This window comes from Podarcis bocagei, assembly GCF_964188305.1.
Source record: "Podarcis bocagei genome assembly, chromosome: 13".
NCBI lineage: Eukaryota > Metazoa > Chordata > Lepidosauria > Squamata > Lacertidae > Podarcis > Podarcis bocagei.
The window spans coordinates 41,518,839-41,538,783 of record NC_138138.1 but is presented as its reverse complement, the minus strand read 5'-3'; the positions used below and the strand labels follow the sequence as shown (position 1 = coordinate 41,538,783).

The following is a 19,945-nucleotide window of genomic DNA, read 5'->3' as shown; positions in this document are numbered from 1 at the left end:
CTATGAGAGCCCTGCTATGGTTGTAGGCTATTCTTGCCTTTTCATGGTGTCCTGATTGGAGCATAGTGAGTGCTTGGGAAAATACATGGTATGGCTTTGTCTGTAGGAGTCCCTTGGCAATAGGGAGGTGGATTTCTGGTGCCTTGAAAGGGGTCTTGCCTTCTGCCTTCCCTTGGGGCCTCATTGCCCTTCCAGGTCTTTCACGAGATGTGGGTTTTTGGCCTTCAGTGCCTCATACAGCTTATCCTTGCACTGGAGGTCCCAGCTTGGCACAAGCCTGTAGAGCTCTCGCATCTTGTCTGGGTTAGTTTCCTTGGCAGTGATTTTTTGGTATTGCTCATCACTGAGGATGGAGCCATACAATTTATCCAGCACTGGTTCCACTGGGATGGTCCGTTGGATTAGCGCCTCCCTGTGCCGCTCAATGAAGTGCACGTTGGAAGAGTGTGGAAACTACAGTCCTACAAGGAAAGAGAAAGAACAGAAATCTTACCACACATTCACACTGCAGGCTTAAAACTGGTTGCCCAACTCATTCCCTCCTCCCCCATGCCCTGAGAATTGCAGTTCCATGAGGGGAGGGATTGCTAACAGACCATTCCTAGTAGCTCATCTGCCTACAGTTCCCAGAATTGTTTTGATAAAATCGTAACTGTTTTGAGAACTGCTTAAATCCAGTTTAGGCCTTAAGCAGTATATCAACCAATAGACAGCAACTTGACCAGCCTTGACTACACTATGACTTGAGAGGCATTGGTGCAAGGCACAGGGGTCTGCACTGAAGTGCAAATATCAGAGAGACAAAAGAAAAAAAATGTATTTGTAAAGGTGCAAAACCAGCAAATGTGATCACAGAAGGAAAAGCATGGGGTATCCTAGATTCATGTCAGAAGCTCTCTAAAAGGCTCCAAATTGCAGCCAAGGCATGCATAATCCCAACTGCGGGAACCAGAGAAGCCAGGAAGAGGCAGGATAGAAAAGAGAGAAATTTGTATATAGCAAAGGTTCTTCCATCCATCCTATTTTTGACCTTAAATTTGTGGAATTGGGTGGTTGGGAGAGGCTTTCGGAGTCAACATGCAATAACTTCAGGTTCACAACATCCCGTGGCCTAAAAAGGGACCCCTCACCGTTACGTCCAGTCGCGGATGACTCTGGGGTTGTGGCGCTCATCTTGCTTTACTGGCCAAGGGAGCTGGCTTACAGCTTCTGGGTCATGTGGCCAGCATGACTAAGCCGCTTCTGGCGAACCAGAGCAGCACATGGAAACACCGTTTACCTTCCCACTGGAGTGGTATGTATTTATCTACTTGCACTTCATGCTTTCGAATTGCTAGGTTGGCAGAAGCAGGGACCGAGCAACGGGAGCTCACCCCGTCGCAGGGATTCGAACCACCGACCTTCTGATCGGCAAGCCCTAGGGCTCTGTAGTTTAACCCACAGCGCCACCCATGTCCCTTCTTGTGGCCTATTAGATCTTAAAACATTACAGTTAAATCAAGCTGTTGGTGTAAACCTATTTTAAAGTTCAAGTAAACAGAAAACAAAAGAATATTTTGTGGGGATTTTTTATTGTCTTTTATTGTCGGCCACTGTTATCAATGGCCAGCTATTTCTCAGAGCAGATTTAAAGTTGTCTGAGCCTCATTTAATGGGCTCCATTTAACCAGGACTGGCAAACATCAAAACTGATGGAAGATGTGTTCGTTGCTGTTGTTGGTAATGGAGGGTAGGGAGAAAGCGTAGAGCTATAAGTCATGTCCATAATGATCCAAGCAAGTACACAGGGACAAAGTTCAACCTGTATTTTTCAGAGCTGCAAATCAGCAGTCTGGTTATTTATTTTATTGCTGCTGACACCTGGTGACCCTGTCCGCTTCAAGAGTACACCTTTCTCAGAGAAGACATAAACAACCCTCCTTTTCCCCATTCATGATTGCATCAAAGGCCCAACCAGGGCATAACTAGATGTGAAACTTAAACATGCCACTTCCTCTGGGGTCTTTTGCGTTTTCAATTCCTAATACAGAGCACAGAGGCAAGGAGAATCTTTTGGTCGTAAAAGGGCATAAAAACCTGGGTGAAAATTTGGGCCCCCTTAAAGAAAAAGAGCCTAAATAGCTTTCTGTTTAAAAATGTTTTAAAGAAGTGAAGCTGAACACATTTTCTCCATCCTTTCTCTAACTATGCATGTTTTTTCATGTTATCAGAATTATTCCATGGAACTGTTCCCTTATTTCTTTGTGACTCTGAGGTGCTTGTGCCCCGCCCTGTGCCCACAAATATAAACTGGCAAAGTTCAATCCATATTTTTCAGAGCTGCCTATCAGCAGTTTGGTTCTTCCTTTTTATTGCTGCTGCAACCTCTCTGGCATGAACTGAGAAGCAGCCTTGCCTTTCTAAAGCAAATGGGTAAATGAAATACAGTAATGGCTTTAAGCTTGAAATGTCTCCCGGTGCGAAATTGCTCACTTAAACCTGAGCAAGTCTGGGAGTTCATTGCAGTACCAAGTTTAGCCCTCATGGGGCAGAATGTAAGTAAAGAATAAGTTAAAAGAAGAACAAGGCGGTTTCTAAAGCCCATATATGGAAAGAGCGTTATGAAATACTGTACACTGTAGGAATGGAAAATCAAGACAGACGAGTAGGTGGTGATCAGAGAGGTGTCATTTTTTGCCAAGCTCCCAGAGTCTCTTTTATTGAGTATTAACAAGCATTGCCACGTATGCTAGTGGCTGATTGGCTAATACAGAAACAAAGAAACTCATCGCTGATTGGTTAACATGGGTACAAGGCGGGATTACATATATACATTAATCTTCAATAGTTCAAAGACTGATAAACAAGGTAAAGCTTAGACAGGTATGAAAGCTCCTAATCCACTTATAACTAAGATTGATTATAATATGACTAAAGCTATTACTAATGTTCTGATCATAACATAAGAGCACATAATTAATTATGTATTGAAAAAGAGTATATCAGTGTGAACTTAGGGTGAACTAAAAGAGGGGAGTGCTTGTGTGCCTGGGACAGCTTTGCACAGTGTATAATAAGGATTATAAGCAAAGCTAGAGGATTAAAGGTGAGACTTGAGTGTTTCCAGAAAGGCAAGAAGGGGGGGTAGCAATAGTTCCCAGAATCTCCCAGAATGCCACAGAAGAGAACCAATGTTTCCCAATAATGGCACAGAAAGAGAACATCCCTTCAGTACACGAAAGCCAAAGCAACTGAACGGAGGCATTTCCAGGAAAGCAGGGGGGGGGGGGAGCCCTGAATGCGTATATTTTTTAAAGTCAAGCTTTGTGCATGACTGTCCTTGCTTACAAAAGACGTTATTTATTTATTATTTTCTATCTTATGTTCTCTGTAATGTAATTCTCAACTACTTCAAGGCAAATAAAACTGTTCTGCAGATGAGCGATCAGAGACTTACTATTTCATTTTGAAATCCTCATCGCAGTTTATTCTCCTTGTTTGACTTCATGTAGTTAGAAAACTAGATGGAGAGAAGCGAAAAGGGCAAGTTAGGCGGCGAGGCGAGGCTTTTAAGTGGAAGTTCCCACTCCCCAATTTTGCTAAGTGAGTGCCGATGAACCTCAACCAACTTTACTCTACCGCCTCTTCCCACCTCCGGAGGATCTCCTCTGGCTGCAGCAGCTGCAAAGCCGCCGAACTCGGGACCAGGCGAAAGTTTCGCTCCCCTCCCACCTTGGCGATCCTTAAGATCGGGCGCCGCTCTCCCTCCCCAGCCGCTCCTTACGGTATCCGGTGGCGATCAGGAGCTCCTCGGCGCGGTCCCTGCAGTTGATGGCTTCCAGCACCTGGGCGGTCAGCTCCACGGCGTACACCTCGGAGTAGTAGCTGACCAGCAGGTTCTTGAGGTCCAGCGCATCCGCATTCTGCAGCCGCCCTCGGGGGATGTTTTGGTAGTTCCCGCGCACGGGGAACTCGTTCAGCTTGTCCTTGAGCCTCCTCAGCTCGCCCTCCTCCAAGTTCTCCAGGCAATCCAGCAGGCAGTCCCGCGCGCTCTTCGCCATGGCGCGCCTTCAGAGCCAGCAAGAAATCAACCTCGCTTCGCGGAAGCTGCAAGATTGAAAGCAGGCGTCGTGCCTGATACAAAGCCCGGGCTGGGCTGGCGGGGGGGGGGGGGATGCTGGACTCCCATTGGTGCAGCGGGAGGAGAGAGGCTGGCCTGAGTGAAAGCTACGATGGGGACGGAAACGCGCCCATGCGCCCTCCCGCGCTTTTCTGTCTCTTTTCTCAGCGCGCTGGGCGGAGACGGACTTTCCCATTACTTTCCTATTACAGTGATACCTCTGAAGAAGAAGTGTGCATGCACACGAAAGCTTATACCAAGAACTAACTTAGTTGGTCTTTAAGGTGCTACAGGAAGGAATTTTTTTATTTTGACTATGGCAGACCAACACGGCTACCCATCTGTAAGTGATACCTCTGGTTACAGACGCTTCAGGTTACAGACGCTTCAGGTTACAGACTCCGCTAACCCAGAAATAGTATCTCGGGTTAAGAATTTTGCTTTAGGATGAGAACAGAAATCGCACGGCGGCAGCGGGAGGCCCCATTAGCTAAAGTGGTGCTTCAGGTTAAGAACAGTTTCAGCTTAAGAAGGGGCCTCCGGAGCGAATTAAGTACTTAACCCGAGGTACCACTGTATAAGCATTTGCACGAGCGCTTGCAAAAGGCGCCCAGGCGCCAAGTTGTTGCAGGCATAACCTCCAACATTTCTCTGATGAAAATAGGGGAATAACAACAACAACATTATTTATACCCCGTCCATCTGACTGGGTTGCCCCAGCCACTCTGAGCGGCTTCCAGCATATATAAAGTAACGTAATAAAACAAACTTTAAAAAACCCCTTCCCTATGCAAGGCTGCCTTTAGATTCCCTAGTTGCTTCTATCTCCTTGGCAAGGGGGTGGCAAAACTCCATACCTTCCAATATTTATCCGATGAAAATAGGAACATCCTAAGGAAAAGTGGGACATTCCAGAATCAAATCAGTAACCTGTAAATCCGGGACTGTCCTTTAAAATAGGGACACTTTGCGGGTCTGCAGTACAAGGCTCTTGCAGGAGCGAAATTCTGAAGAGATGGGGCTGGGGGGACTTGGGGGGACGGCAGTGGAGAAGCTGCACGCTCCGACACCGGGGGTGGGGGGTGGGGCAGAGAGCTGGCGGGGGTGCGGCTGGTGCGTGTCCGGGGGAGGGGGTGACGCGCATCCCGGTGGCGTGGCATGCAGCCCGCAGGGGTGCGGCGCACGTCCTGGGGTTGTGGCACGCCACCTGCGAGGGCATGGCGAGCATCCTGGGGGCATGGGGCGTCGCCTGCAGGGGCGAGGACCGCAGCCCCTGGGGGCCTGGCAGGCAGCAGGGGGGTGCACGGCATGTGTCTGGGGGTGGCCGCGATGGTAACAACCTCTCCGATGGTGCCGGGAGCGGTACACTCCCCCGCCCCCTTCCTCTGCCAGTGAGGGGCGGAGCAAGTTTGTAAGAAATAAAGAGGAAAGCCATGCGAACAGCCAGGCCACGGTCTGTTCTTGTAAACATCCCAGGAACTCAGATGTACAGGAAGTCAGATGCACTGGTTTGTTCTTGTAAACCTCGAAAGAAGTCGTCCCTTTTCTATAAACCTAAGGCATGATACGTCACATATTTCGCTCGAGTTTTCTGATAGACTGATGGGGCAAACCTCTGGCCCGCCGCTTAGTTTTTTTCCCTCCCATGTCAGAGGCTTTCGACGCACGACAGGCAGTCATTCAACAAGTGCAAGCTTTACGCACACACACTTGTTGTTTAGTCGTTTAGTCGTGTCCGACTCTTCGTGACCCCATGGACCAGAGTACGCCAGGCACTCCTGTCTTCCACTGCCTCCCGCAGTTTGGTCAGACTCATGTTAGTAGCTTCGAGAACACTATCCAACCATCTCGTCCTCTGTCGTCCCCTTCTCCTTGTGTCCTCCATCTTTCCCAACATCAGGGTCTTTTCCAGGGAGACTTCTCTTCTCATGAGGTGGCCAAAGTATTGGAGCCTCAGCTTCAGGATCTGTCCTTCCAGTGAGCACTCAGGGCTGATTTCCTTAAAAATGGATGCATTTGATCTTCTTGCAGTCCATGGGACTCTCAAGAGTCTCCTCCAGCACCATAATTCAAAAGCATCAATTCTTTGGCGATCAGCCTTCTTTATGGTCCAGCACTCACTTCCAGATGCAACCAAATGCTCTTCCGCAGGTGAGCCAGCAAGGGAGTGACTCCCTGTGCAAGAGGAACCATTAGCAGTGCCATAAGCATCCTCATAGTTATCAATTTGCACTCCTAGAATAGAAAGGTTGTATATACAGTGGTACCTCGAGTTATGAACAGCCCAGTTACCGAACTTTTTGGATTATAAACACTTCAAACCTGGAACTGCTTGTGAACTTCTTTTGGTATACAAACCAGGCCTCAGTAGGCTGTGCCACTGCCCGGAGCTAGGCCCTGGCGCCTGCGTGGCCTCCATTTAGCCTCCGCTGCCAGGCTCCGGCCGCAGGAGGCCCAGCACTCTGGCAAGGAACACTTACCTAACCAAGACCAAGAGCGAAGTCCAGCGGTGAACCTAGTAAGTGAGCCTGGGATGAAAAGCATCAGCCCTTTACCAGCCCTCGCCTCACCCCCAGCTGTTGGGTGGCAAGTTGGGTGGCACCGGGCCAGGTAAGGCCACCCATCCTGTGGGAGGGGGTGAGTGGGAAATTTTGGGATTCTGTCTTGTTTCTTTGTTTATGTGAGTCTGCAAGGGACGGAATGGCAGGAGAGGAGTCACCGGTGGTGAATCTGGAAGAGGACGCCGACCTCCCATTCAAATAATGACTATCACCAGTGCAGGTAAGAAGAAAAAAATTCACGTTTTCATTTTTAAAAAAATCATTAATACTGTTTTATTGATTTTACAGTACAGTACATTGTTTATTGCTTTCATTTTACGGATCAATGGCCTCGTTAGATAGTAAAATTCATGTTAAATTGCTGTTTTAAGGGTTGTTTTTCATCGTCTGGAACGGATTAATCCATTTTCCATTACTTTCTATGGGAAAGTTACAGATAGGTAGCCGTGTTGGTCTGCCATAGTCAAAACAAAACAAAAATCCTTCCAGTAGCACCTTAAACCGTATCTGAAGAAGTAAACCGTATCTGAAGAAGTGTGCATGCACACGAAAGCTCATACCAAGAACTAACTTAGTTGGTCTTTAAGGTGCTACTGGAAGGATTTTTTTTTTCTATGGGAAAGTATGCTTTGGTTTAAGAACGCTTTGGTTTAAGAACGGACCTCCAGAACGGATTAAGTTCGTAAACCGAGGTACCACTGTACTGCTGTTTTGGCTAAGCTTACACATCTGCAGAAGGTTTTGTGAGGCTAAACCAGTGGACTTTGCTGCCATCTGGTGGCCTTTCATAACACCTATGAACAAGCTACACTTGAAACTATGATGAAGCATGACTTTATTTGGCAATATTTATAAAAACAAGTACAGATGCAAAGAAATTTTGGTTTACTTCCAGTTCCTTCCTCTTTGGGGCTTCATTCTTGGATACTCTTTCCTTGCTTTGATGTTCTTTGTGTTTTGCCTCCTATACTTACATCAAACCTTGCCTCTCTTTGCACCCCAGTGCACAGCTGTCAACTTACAGATTTGAAAATAAGGGACCAGCAGCCAAAATAAGGGACCTGCAGCCTCACCTGTTCCAGGCACTCCAGTCTTCCTGTCTTCCTGCAGTCTGGTCAAACTCATGCTGGTAGCTTCGAGAACACTGTCCAACCAACTTTGTAACCAGAGGTTCAACTGAATAGAATCTGAATCACATGCACCACAAGGCCTACGCAGCCTCAACTTAAGATGGCTCCCCGGCCTGGCTTTCCACTGCAAAGTTTGCAGCAGCACATGCAGCAAAATGGCATCCAGCATTCAAAAACCTCCTCAGCTTGCATTAACTAGCCACACACAAGGCATACAAGCTCCACCTCCCAATCGTTCTTAGACTTCTTATTGGGTGAGCAACACAGCCAAGCAACACAGTTGGAGCCTCCCTCCTCCCTGGCCGGGAGGGAGGGAGGGAGAGGAGCTGCTTCCTTTGAAATTTAAGGGACATCATTTAAGGGACATCCATCAATAAGGGACAGCAGCGGGACATGGCGCTGGAATAAGGGACTGTCCCTTCAAATAAGGGACACTTGACAGCTATGCCCCAGTGCTTTGTTTACAGTTTGCTTTTTATGTAACTGACACGCATTCTGCTTTTGTTATTCTTCCAATTTGAATGAAAAGCAAATTTAAAAATCTGGTGGAATGGAGAGAACAGGTGGGGCATGGCCATTTCTGGATACAAATTCTGTACAAAGGATGGTTCGGCAGGTGGTGGTGTGTCGGGCTAGGCAGCCTCGTTGCGACTGGGGATCTTCCCGCTCGATGTGGTGCAATGGTAAGATAACACCATTAAACAAGAACCACCAAAACATTAAATTAACTTTCCAAGATAATACTGTGATTTTAAGTAGACTTCCCTCATTTTTTTCTTGGTTAGTTTCCCTTGAAGAGATTTTTTGGTACTGTTCTTCATCCAGGATTGGCCCGTTCAACATATCCAGGACTGCTGCAACAGGTTACAGACTCCGCTAACCCAGAAATAGTACCTTGGCTTAAGAACTTTGCTTCAGGATGAGAACAGAAATCGTGCAGCGGCGGTGCGGCAGCAGCAGGAGGCCCTATTAGCTAAAGTGGTGCTTCATGTTAAGAACAGTTTCAGATTAAGTACGGACCTCTGGAATGAATTAAGTACTTAATCTGAGGTACCACTGTATAGATAATACTGAGTGTGAGCTAGACCAATGGTCTTATTCAGTGTAAGGCAGCTTCCTATGTGGATAGCTCAGTTAGTTAGAGCGTGGTGCTGATAACACCAAGATTGCAGGTTTGCTCCCTGTATGGGAGAGCTGTATATTCCTCCATTGCAGGGGGTTGGCCTAGATCAGGGGTCCTCAAATTATGGTCTGCGGGCCATATCCGGCCTGCCAGGGTCCTGAACCCGGTCCCCCGGCAATTGCCGCTACCACCCGGTGTCTTCGGATGCAAGAGGCAGGGAGGCAGGCTCCACCCAGGCCCATGGAAAAACCCCGCTGCTGCTGCTGCTGCCGCCTTGCGGCCGGACTGGCAATCCCTCTGCCCGCCCGCCTGCTCTCTCTTGCTGCCACATGTTCAGTCTCGCCTCACAGGCCTTGGCTGGCTCCACTACAAACGCCGCCCCTACTCATGAGGCCTTTGAGGCCTAGTCGCCTCCCCTTGCCGGGAACGGGCGAGCCCTGCGCTTGCGGGCCGAGGGAACACGTTCGGCTCCTGCTGGCCTCCACTCGATGCCCCACGGCCTTGGCGCTCATGCAGGTCCTGTTTAAAAAGTTTGAGGACTCCTGGCGTGGATGATCCCCTTCCAACTCTATGATGGTTTACTCAGAAATAAGTCCCCCAAATAAGCAGGGCTTTCTTCCTAGTAAAAAAGGTAAAGGTAAAGGACCCCTGGACTGTTAAGTCCAGTCAAAGGTGACTATGAGGTTGCAGCGCTCATCTCACTTTCAGGCCGAGGGAGCCAGTGTTTGTCCGCAGACAGCTTTTCAGGTCATGTGGCCAGCATGACTAAGCCGCTTCTGGCACAGCGGAACACCGTGATGGAAACCAGAGCACACGGAAATGGTGTTTGCCTTCCAGCCTCAGCAGTACCTATTTATCTACTTGCACTGGTGTGCTTTCAAACTGCTAGTAAATGTGTTGAGGATAGTGGCCAAAGTTAGCAGCATAACAAGACTCGCTTTTGAGTATAAATGCATGAAATTGTACTGTTAGTTTTATTCTTGTTTATTCTCTTACATTTATATGCCACCTTTCTTCCATCATAAAACCCAAGATTGTATTATAGTTCCATCCAGGCACTGACCAGATTTAGACCTGCTTAGCTTCAGCAAGGTATTTTAGTTATTTTATATAGTGCATAATTGTATCATTTTTGTAGCCTCGTGTGCCTTCAGAACATACTCTGGGACCAGCCCAATAATAGACTCGAGGAAATCCAAGGATGCATTTGCTGGCAGTTGCTTGCACAATGAGAACCCCCTGTCCTGGATTTCTGAGAACTGATCTCCAAGGAAATTCCTGGGTTGCTGAACCCCACTCCACCCAACCTTCTCACCAAATGAGGACACAAGCTTGGAATTGGGAAGGTCACATTTACTAAAATCCATCTGTAAGGCACATATAACATCACTTCACAAACATTCCTTTTCCATATCCTTTTTATATGTAACAAAGTCCTGAGTTGATGAAGCATGGTTTCCCCCCCAGTTTCATAAAAATTCACATTGCGTTGGCACATCTTAGGGAATATTGACAAGAGCAGTCTGATAAAATGGAATGACAAATAGGAATGACAAAAAGGAGAGGCAAAGGTGGTTCCTTGTACCAGAGCGATTTGCATCAAAAGCTGTGTATTCAAAACTTTATTTTAGTTCATAAAACGTCTTGTTATTCTGCCCTAGAATTCCCATCACCCCCGATCACTGGCCTTGCTGGCTGGGGCTGATGGGAGTTTTGAAAAACCCTCAAAACAATTTACAAGATCATCTGCTGTCATGACAAAAAACTATATTCCTTTGAAAGGAGCTGGGAGGTGTGAGCAGGGAATGGTATTCACAACAGGGATTAACAGATTGGAGATATCAGGGCAGCAAAGATGGCTCACTTAGTGAGTCTACCTGATGTGTGTTAAAGGACAATAAACAATAAGTTAATTAATTTGCCACTATATGCTTTAACCGCTTGGATTTTCAGCAAAAGTCACTAAAAGTGTGTGGATTCTGTCAAAACCATAACTTCCTCAGCAAAAATCATATTAGCAAACATGGGTAAGTCACACAGTCCCTCCCACCTGCCTTGTCATTCTATGACTCTATGATCTCCACTAGAGGGGCTTAGCACAGGCTCACCACAGACCACAATTAGGGCAGATCACTTAGCATCAATTTTTCCTGATTGGGAGGAGAGCATATCTTTTTGCTGAGTACCAGGTGACAACACACATTTCACCATCTTTCTCTGCAACGATGAGCAGGGTGAAGAAATGGGACAATTTAAAAGAAATGGGACAATTTAAAAATAAATGAAGTGTGTGTTTGTGTGTCTCTAAATTTGAATCAGATTTTAAATGAAATTATTTTTAAATTAACAAGTAACAACAGAAGTGGAGTAAAAATAGCACTGCGGAGAAACAAGGGGGGGGTGTGATATCACCATGCTTAGGGGAACGAGTGTTCAAATTTCCCCAGGCGCCGGCAGGGACTGGCAAATGAAGTTGATGGAATAGGCAGAGATGGATAAGCTGACAGGGCAGTTAGGAGACCAAGAGTACCAAAAATTTAACAACAATTGGAGTAAATACAAAAAAAATTTGACAGATCACTGCAGAGATTTAAATTTTTTGACTGGACTAGACCAATTCTGTAAAGACTAGTGGAAACAGTGGAAACTATGGTAAACAGATGATATAATTGGGAATGCGTATAAAGTAGAAAACTAAGTATCCAAGTCTGGGGTGGAGGGAAGCTAAATGCTGATAGAGTAACAACAGAATAAGTAGACAAACAACACAATTTTCTCTCCCCCCTCCTTTTTATTTAAGTACACATGTTGAATGTTTTGAGATTTCATTTGCTTGTTGTGGATGTTGACATGTATGAGAAAGAGAATTTATGAAAAACCAATAAGGATGAATTTTAAAAGAAGAAGAAAAAAAGATATCCTAGAATCCTAGAACTGTAGTTGGAAGGGACCCCGGGGCCTTATGTTGTTACTGCAATAATAATAAAACAGCGACAGCAACAATTGTGCAGCAGGTCTGTTTAGCAGTAACTGCTTGGTGATAGGTTAAAAATCTTACATAGGAAACTGAGACTTAGGCAGTTTCCTGCCATTTTCTTGTGGTTTCCTGGTTCAGTTACAAAGCGAGATGGAGAGAGAAGCGTAAATAGCAGTTATGCAGCAAGACGAAGCTTTCAGTGGAAGAGCCCACTCCCCAATTTTGCTAAGACCCCCGCTCCCCCAAAATGTAGCAAAAGCGCTGATGAAACTCAACCAGCTTTATTCTACCGCCTCTTTCAACCAGCGGCTTATGTCATCTGGCTGCAAACCCGCCGAACTCGGGGCAAGGCAAAAGTTTCCCACCTTCGCGATCCTTAGCATCCGCCACCGTCAGGGCGAGATGAGACAAGCGCTGGTTGAGGGTGGCAACCGACAGAAGAGGGAGGCGCACAATCGGCCTCCCGGCGGAGCAGCTCCACTCCCAGCCCCGCTTCCTGCTTTGCGGGTGCGGCCAGCAGCTCCCGGTACTCGGGCTGGTTCTGCGCCTGCAGCTGCTGGTTATTGTGGACCAGAGACCCGGACGCCTCGTCCCGCCGCTGTTTCCACGCAGCCATGTCGCCCAGAAACTCCCAGCATCCTTTCTGGGCTGCTAACGATCCTCGGGTGGCTGCGCGTCCTCTCTGGGCTGCGCGCGGACCTCTGGGGGCTGCACATCCTCTCTGGGCTTCGCGCCCTCCAGACCCATCTTCGCGATTCTTAGCATCCGCCGCCGCCAGGGCGAGATGAGATAAGCCGCTGGTTGAGGGTTGCGAGGAAGTCAACGGCCAGGACGCAGGCCAGGGGGGCGCGCAATCGGCCTCCTGGCGGAGCAGCTCCACTCCCAGCCCCGCTTCCTGCTCTGCGGATGCGGCCAGCACCTCCCGGTACTCGGGCTGATTCGCGGCCCCGTCGCCCAGATGCTCCCATAACACTCTCTGGGCTGCGCGCGATCCTCGGGTGGCTGCGCGTCCTCTCTGGGTTGCTAGCGATCCTCGGGTGGCTGCGCGTCCTCTCTGGGCTGCGCGTCCTCTCTGGGCTGCGAGCGATCCTCGGGTGGCTGCGCGTCCTCTGTGGGCTGCGAGCGATCCTCGGGTGGCTGCGCGTCCTCTCTGGACTGCGAGCGATCCTCGGGTGGCTGCGCGTCCTCTGTGGGCTGCGCGCGGACCTCTGGGGGCTGCACATCCTCTCTGGGCTTCGCGCCCTGCAGACCCATCTTCGCGATTCTTAGCATCCGCCGCCGCCAGGGCGAGATGAGATAAGCCGCTGGTTGAGGGTTGCGAGGAAGTCAACGGCCAGGGCGCAGGCCAGGGGGGCGCGCAATCGGCCTCCTGGCGGAGCAGCTCCACTCCCAGCACCGCTTCCTGCTCTGCGGATGCGGCCAGCACCTCCCGGTACTCAGGCTGATTCGCGGCCCCGTCGCCCAGATGCTCCCATAATACTCTCTGGGCTGCGAACGATCCTGGGGGGGCTGCGCGCGATCCTCGGGTGGCTGCGCGTCCTCTCTGGGCTGCTAGCGATCCTCGGGTGGCTGCACGTCCTCCCTGGGCTGCGAGCGATCCTCGGTAGGCTGCGCGTCCTCTGTGGGCTGCGAGCGATCCTCGGGTGGCTGCGCGTCCTCTCTGGGCTGCGAGCGATCCTCGGGTGGCTGCGCGTCCTCTCTGAGGTGCGAGCGATCCTCGGGTGGCTGCGCGTCCTCTGTGGGCTGCGCGCGGACCTCTGGGGGCTGCACATCCTCTCTGGGTTTCGCGCCCTGCAGACCCATCTTCGCGATTCTTAGCATCCGCCGCCGCCAGGGCGAGATGAGATAAGCCGCTGGTTGAGGGTTGCGAGGAAGTCAACGGCCAGGGCGCAGGCCAGGGGGGCGCGCAATCGGCCTCCTGGCGGAGCAGCTCCACTCCCAGCACCGCTTCCTGCTCTGCGGATGGGGCCAGCACCTCCCGGTACTCAGGCTGATTCGCGGCCCCGTCGCCCAGATGCTCCCATAATCCTCTCTGGGCTGCGAACGATCCTGGGGGGGCTGCGCGCGATCCTCGGGTGGCTGCGCGTCCTCTCTGGGCTGCGAGCGATCCTCGGGTGGCTGCGCGTCCTCTCTGGGCTACGAGCGATCCTTGGTAGGCTGCGCGTCCTCTCAGGGCTGCGAGCGATCCTCGGTGGGCTGCGTGTCCTCTCTGGGCTGCGAGCGATCCTCGGGTGGCTGTGCGTCCTCTCTGGGCTGCGAGCGATCCTCGGGTGGCTGCGCCTCCTCTCTGGGCTGCGAGTGATCCTCGGGGGGCTGCGAGTCTTCTCTGGGCTGCGCGTCCTCTACCGGCTGGCTGCGCCCGCGGCACCTTCTTCCCCTGGCCTTTGCAAGGCATCCTGAGCCCTGGAGGAGGAAGAACAAGAAGGGCGCTGGAGGCTGGCCATAAGCGGAGCAGCTGTGCCGCGGAACCGACTGACCCAGGGCCCTCAGGGGAGCGGAGGAAGATCCGCCTACGGCTGCCCGGAACCGGGTGGCCTTGGCCCCTCAGAGGAAGGTGCCGGCAACGCCCTTTTAAAAGCAGATGAAACGAAAGTTGGCCGCGCTCTTAATGGGCTTTGGGGGTGGGGTGAAGGAGGGCTCTGCCGGGCTCAGGGGAGTCGAAAGGGAGCGGGCACCAGGCAGGAAGGGCCTCTACCTGCTGGCTGCGCTGGAGGGTCCTTTGCGGCGCCCATAAACCTTTTATTAAGAAATAATATTTTAAATATTGGATTGTCTGGGAAGGAATTCATTACAAGGTGAAGTGCCTGAGGAATTGAATGGGTGGAGGGTAGAGGGGTTGGAGGAGAGGCGGAAAGAGGCGCTAATTTATCCGTGGCTAGGGGACGCAGTTTTGGACGCATCTACCAGGGGCGCAAGATCCCTTAGCTACAGCCCTGGCCGCTGCGCTCCCTCCCCAGCCGCTCCTTACTGTTCCCGGTGGCGATCAGGAGCTCCTCGGCGCGGTCCTTGCAGTTGATGGCTTTCAGCACCTTGGCGGTCAGCTGCACGGCGTACTTCTCGGTGTAGAAGCTGACCATCATGTTCGTCAGGTCCAGCGTCTCCGCCTTCTGCAACTTCCCTCGGGGGATGTTCGCGTTACCCCTGCGCACGGGGACCTCGTTCAGCTTGGCCTTGAACCTCCTCAACTCGCCCTCATTCAAGTTCTCTAGGCACGTCAGCAGGCAGTCGCGCGCGCTCCTCGCCATGGCGCACCTTCAAGTGTCTGCAAGAAATGAAACTTGCTTCGCGGAAACTGCAAAATTGAAAGCAGGCATGGTGCCTGGGGTGGGGTGGGGGATGGGGATGTAGGACTCGTATTGGTGCAGCGGGAGGAGAGATGCGTGGCCTGAGTGAAAGCTCCAAAAGGTGCCGGAAACGCTCCCCCGTGGCTCCCGCGCTTTTCTCTGTCTGTTTACTTAGCAAGCTGGGCAGAGACGGTTTATTCCATTATAAACATTTGCTTACAAAAGGCGCTTAGACAGTAGTGGAGCAAGGCAGGTGTAGCTGTAGGGCGGCAGGCAGCCTCCTCGGAGGCCCCGCGATCTCCCCCCGCCAAAAAAAGCTCAATAACTCTAGCTCCCCCAAAATCTGGCTCCCCCAAAACGCATGCGCGACGAAACTCGGAAGTATACACTTCTGGGTTTGCCACCTTTGCAAGCCGAAAAGACGCAACATGAACCTAATGCAACAGGAGGTATAACTGTACTGTACATTGAACCTGCACTGCTGACCCCGTAGCATTTTTTTTTTTTTTGCATTTCATTAAGGAGAGTTGGAAGAGACCACAAGGGCCATCGAGTCCAACCCCCTGCCAAGCAGGAAACACCATCAGAGCACTCCTGACATATGGTTGTCAAGCCTCTGCTTAAAGACCTCCAAAGTAGGAGACTCCACCACACTCCTTGGCAGCAAATTCCACTGCCGAACAGCTCTTACTGTCAGGAAGTTCTTCCTAATGTTTGGGTGGAATCTTCTTTCTTGTAGTTTGGATCCATTGCTCCGTGTCCGCTTCTCTGGAGCAGCAGAAAACAACCTTTCTCCCTCCTCTATGTGACATCCTTTTATATATTTGAACATGGCTATCATATCACCCCTTAACCTCCTCTTCTCCAGGCTAAACATGCCCAGCTCCCTTAGCCGTTCCTCATAAGGCATCGTTTCCAGGCCTTTGACCATTTTGGTTGCCCTCCTCTGGACACGTTCCAGTTTGTCAGTGTCCTTCTTGAATTGTGGTGCCCAGAACTGGACACAGTACTCCAGGTGAGGTCTGACCAGAGCAGAATACAGTGGCACTATTACTTCCCTTGATCTAGATGCTATACTTCTATTGATGCAGCCCAGAATTGCATTGGCTTTTTTAGCTGCCGCGTCACACTGTTGGCTCATGTCAAGTTTGTGGTCAACCAAGACTCCTAGATCCTTTTCACATGTACTGCTCTCAAGCCAGGTGTCACCCATCTTGTATTTGTGCCTCTCATTTTTTTTGCCCAAGTGCAATACTTTACATTTCTCCCTGTTAAAATTCATCTTGTTTGTTTTGGCCCAGTTCTCTAATCTGTCAAGGTCGTTTTGAAGTGTGATCCTGTCCTCTGGGGTGTTAGCCACCCCTCCCAGTTTGGTGTCATCTGCAAATTTGATCAGGATGCCCTTGAGTCCATCATCCAAGTCATTGATAAAGATGTTGAATAAGACCGGGCCCAAGACAGAACCCTGTGGCACCCCACTAGTCACTCTTCTCCAGGATGAAGAGGAACCATTGATGAGCACTCTTTGGGTTCGGTCAGTCAGCCAGTTACAAATCCACTGAGTCGTAGCATAGTCAAGACCGCATTTTACCAGTTTCTTTACAAGAATATCACAGGGAGATTTTAAAATGCTGGGGGTCGGAAGCGCTTCGCTGCCGACCCCCAGCATTTTAAAATCTCCCCGGGACAGAGACTTCTCTGCTGTCCCTTGGAGATTTTAAAATGCTGGGGGTCGGCAGCGAACGCTTCGCTCCCGCCCGCCAGCATTTTAAGATCGCCCGGGGCAGGCGGGGGGGAAGGCAGGCGGGGGGGGGGAGCAAAGACTTTTGCCCCCCGCCGGCCTTCAGAAGAGGTCCTCTTCTGAAGGCCGGCTGTGGGCGAAAGTCTTTGCTCCCGACCGCCAGCATTTCCCTATGGGCTTTCGTCTTGCGATGCAAGCCCATAGGGAAATTCGTCTTGCGAAGCGCCTCCAAAACAGAAAACCCTTTCGTCTGGCGGGTTTTCCGTCTTGCGAGGCATTCGTCTTGCGGGGTACCACTGTACTATCTCCTTCGTTATTCTGGGCTGTGTTTCCTTTGCTGAATCATTTGCTCCAAATTCTTCAGGTCGGGCATTGTTTTCCTTATCGGAGAAGACTGAGGCAAAGAAGGCATTGAGGAGTTCAGCCCTTTCTGTGTCCCCTGTTTGCATTTCACCATCTTCTCCTCTGAGTGACCCCACTGTTTCTTTGTTCTTCCTTTTGCTACGAACATACCCATAGAAGCCTTTTTTGTTGCTTTTAACCTCTCTAGCAAGCCTGAGTTCATTCTGTGCTTTAGCTTTTCTGACTTTGTGTCTACATGTGCTGGCTATTTGTTTGAATTCCTCTTTGGTGGTTTCCCCCCTTTTCCATTTTTTGTACACATCCTTTTTTAATCTTAACTCAGTTAAAAGTTCTTTAGATAGCCACCCTGGCTTCTTTAGGCACCTTCCATGTTTCCGTCTCATTGGTATTGCCTGAAGTTGTGCTTTTACTATCTCCCTCTTAACAAACTCCCAGCCATCATGAACTCCCTTTCCTTTTAGTATTACTGTCCATGGGATCTCACCCAGCACTTCCCTAAGTTTTATGAAGTCGGCTTTCTTAAAGTCAAGAAATTGAGTCCTAGTATGCTTGGCTGCTCCTTTCCGCTGTATAGTAAACTTCAGAAGAGCATGATCACTCGCGCCTAATGATCCTTCCACTTCTACCCCACTAACCAGGTCATCAACATTGGTTAGGACCAGATCTAAAATGGCTGTTCCTCTTGTTGCTTCTCCCACTTTCTGGACAATGAAGTTGTCTGCAAGGCCAGTGAGGAATCTGTTTGACCTTATGCTCTTGGCTGAGTTTGACGTCCAACAAATGTCCGGGTAATTGAAGTCCCCCATTACTACTATCTCCCTTCCTTTTGCATACTTGGCCATCTGTTCCAGGAAGGCATCATCTATGTCCTCCGTTTGGCTTGGGGATCTATAGTAAACTCCCACAATGAGGTCTCTGTTATTCTTCTCTCCCTTAATTTTGACCCAAATGCTCTCACTTTGGCTTTGAGGTTCTAAATCTTGGATCTCTTCACAGGTATACACATCCCTGACATATAACGCCACTCCTCCTCCTTTCTTGTCTGGTCTGTTTCTCTGAAATAGATTGTATCCCTCCATTATTACATTCCAATCGTGGGACTTATCCCACCAGGTTTCAGTGATGCCTATTATGTCATATTTAGTTTGCTGTACCAAGAGCTCAAGCTCATCTTGTTTATTTCCCATGCTTTGCGCATTAGTGTACAGACATTGAAGTCCATTAATCATTCCCCCGTGTCTCTTATTTAAGGATTTTTTCCTCCCACCACTAGGTCTGTGTGTTGTTTGCTCCATTTGGTCTATGACATTTGGATGATCATCTTCATCAGTTGATAGACTCCTACCTTCAGGAGCACTGTCTCCCTCCCCCACATTAGTCAGTTTAAAGCCCTCCTGATGAGGTTTCTGAGATTTTTGGCAAAAACATTCCTCCCAACCGTTGTGAGGTGCAGCCCATCGCTTGCCAGAAGTCCATCTTCAAGAAACTGCAGTCCATGATCTAAGAATCCAAACCGTTCCTGTTTACACCATTTGCGAAGCCAGCTGTTCACTTCCACTATTTTTCCTTCTCTCCCTGGGCCACGTCGTTCAACTGGGAGGACAGATGAGATGACAATTTGTGCATTTAATTGCTTCAATTTCCTGCCCAGAGCCTCGTAGTCTCTTTTGATCTTCTGGAGGCTATTGCTTGCAGTGTCATTGGTTCCCACATGAACCAAGAGGAAGGGGTATTTGTCAGTGGGTTTTATGATTCCTTGCAGACGTTCAGTTACATCTTGGATCTTAGCCCCGGGGAGACAGCACACTTCCCGAGACATCTTGTCAGGCCCACAAATCACTGCTTCTGTTCCCCTCAGTAGGGAATCCCCTATCACCACTACACGCCTCCTCTTAGGTTTGGTCGGGGTTCTTCCATGAGCTGTCCGTTCCAAGGTCGCCTGCACATTCCCTGAGGACTGACTTTGCTGCTCATCTTCATTTACCTGATCGACCGAAATGAGGGAGACATCCTCAAATGGAGTCTGTTCTTCGTCTTCCAGGCTAGGGGAGAGGACCTCAAAGCGATTGTGTATTTCTAAACAATCAGAACGAACCCAGGGCCTCCTACTTCTCTGAGTCACGTTTCTCCATATATCTGGCTCCTGTGTTGGTGAACTAGCCTCCTTCTCAGGGGAGTCCCCTGTCTCCTCCTCGATGGAGACGGTGTGGTCTGATGCTTCCAAGAAGAGCTCCAGCTCTCTAATTCTTTGGAGCGTAGCTACATGTTCCTCCAGTTGCTGGACTTTGTCTTTTAAGAGGGCAATCAACATGCAATTGCTGCAGGTAAAGCTGCCTGCAACCTTTGGCAAGATGGCAAACATTGCGCAGGAACCGCAGGCGACAGCAGCTGTTCCCTCCCCCTCCATCTTGAGAATGTGCCGTTGGGGGTGGCTACAGCGGTCCTCCTTCATAAAAAGTCTGAAGACAGGACAAATAATTCCCCCCACAAAAAACCTAGGTCTCCCCCAACAAACGTTTGAAACTAGATCCGCTAAATCTAAAAGATGGATCAAACTGCGCGCGCCACTAGGCGCGCACCGCTGCCCTGCTAGCTCTGATAAGCTCCTCCCACAGCTAATCACCTTCCTCAACAGAAACCCTGCCCCCTCTGACCTTTGCACAGGGA

General features: G+C 49.8%; 2 protein-coding genes across 2 annotated transcripts in view; both read right to left on the bottom strand.

The window, feature by feature from the left end:
* Nucleotides 1-322: 322 nt before the first annotated feature.
* LOC308570858 (caspase recruitment domain-containing protein 8-like) overlaps nt 323-19,945 on the bottom strand; it is a 54,908-nt gene continuing 35,285 nt past the window's right edge. Inside the window, exons 12-14 of the mRNA XM_081165887.1 lie at nt 3,764-4,086; nt 3,437-3,499; nt 323-461 (exon numbers count right to left, since the gene is read on the bottom strand). The gene's annotated coding sequence lies outside the window, so the exon portion shown is untranslated. The remainder of the gene's footprint in view (nt 462-3,436; nt 3,500-3,763; nt 4,087-19,945) is intronic.
* On the bottom strand, nt 10,246-15,143 carry LOC308570883 (uncharacterized protein). Its single transcript, XM_081165938.1, has 2 exons — nt 14,859-15,143; nt 10,246-12,988 (listed from the first exon to the last, which is right to left on the bottom strand). The coding sequence occupies exons 1-2, from the start codon at nt 15,133-15,135 to the stop codon at nt 12,267-12,269; spliced, it is 999 nt and encodes a 332-aa protein (XP_081022064.1). The 5' UTR covers nt 15,136-15,143; the 3' UTR covers nt 10,246-12,266.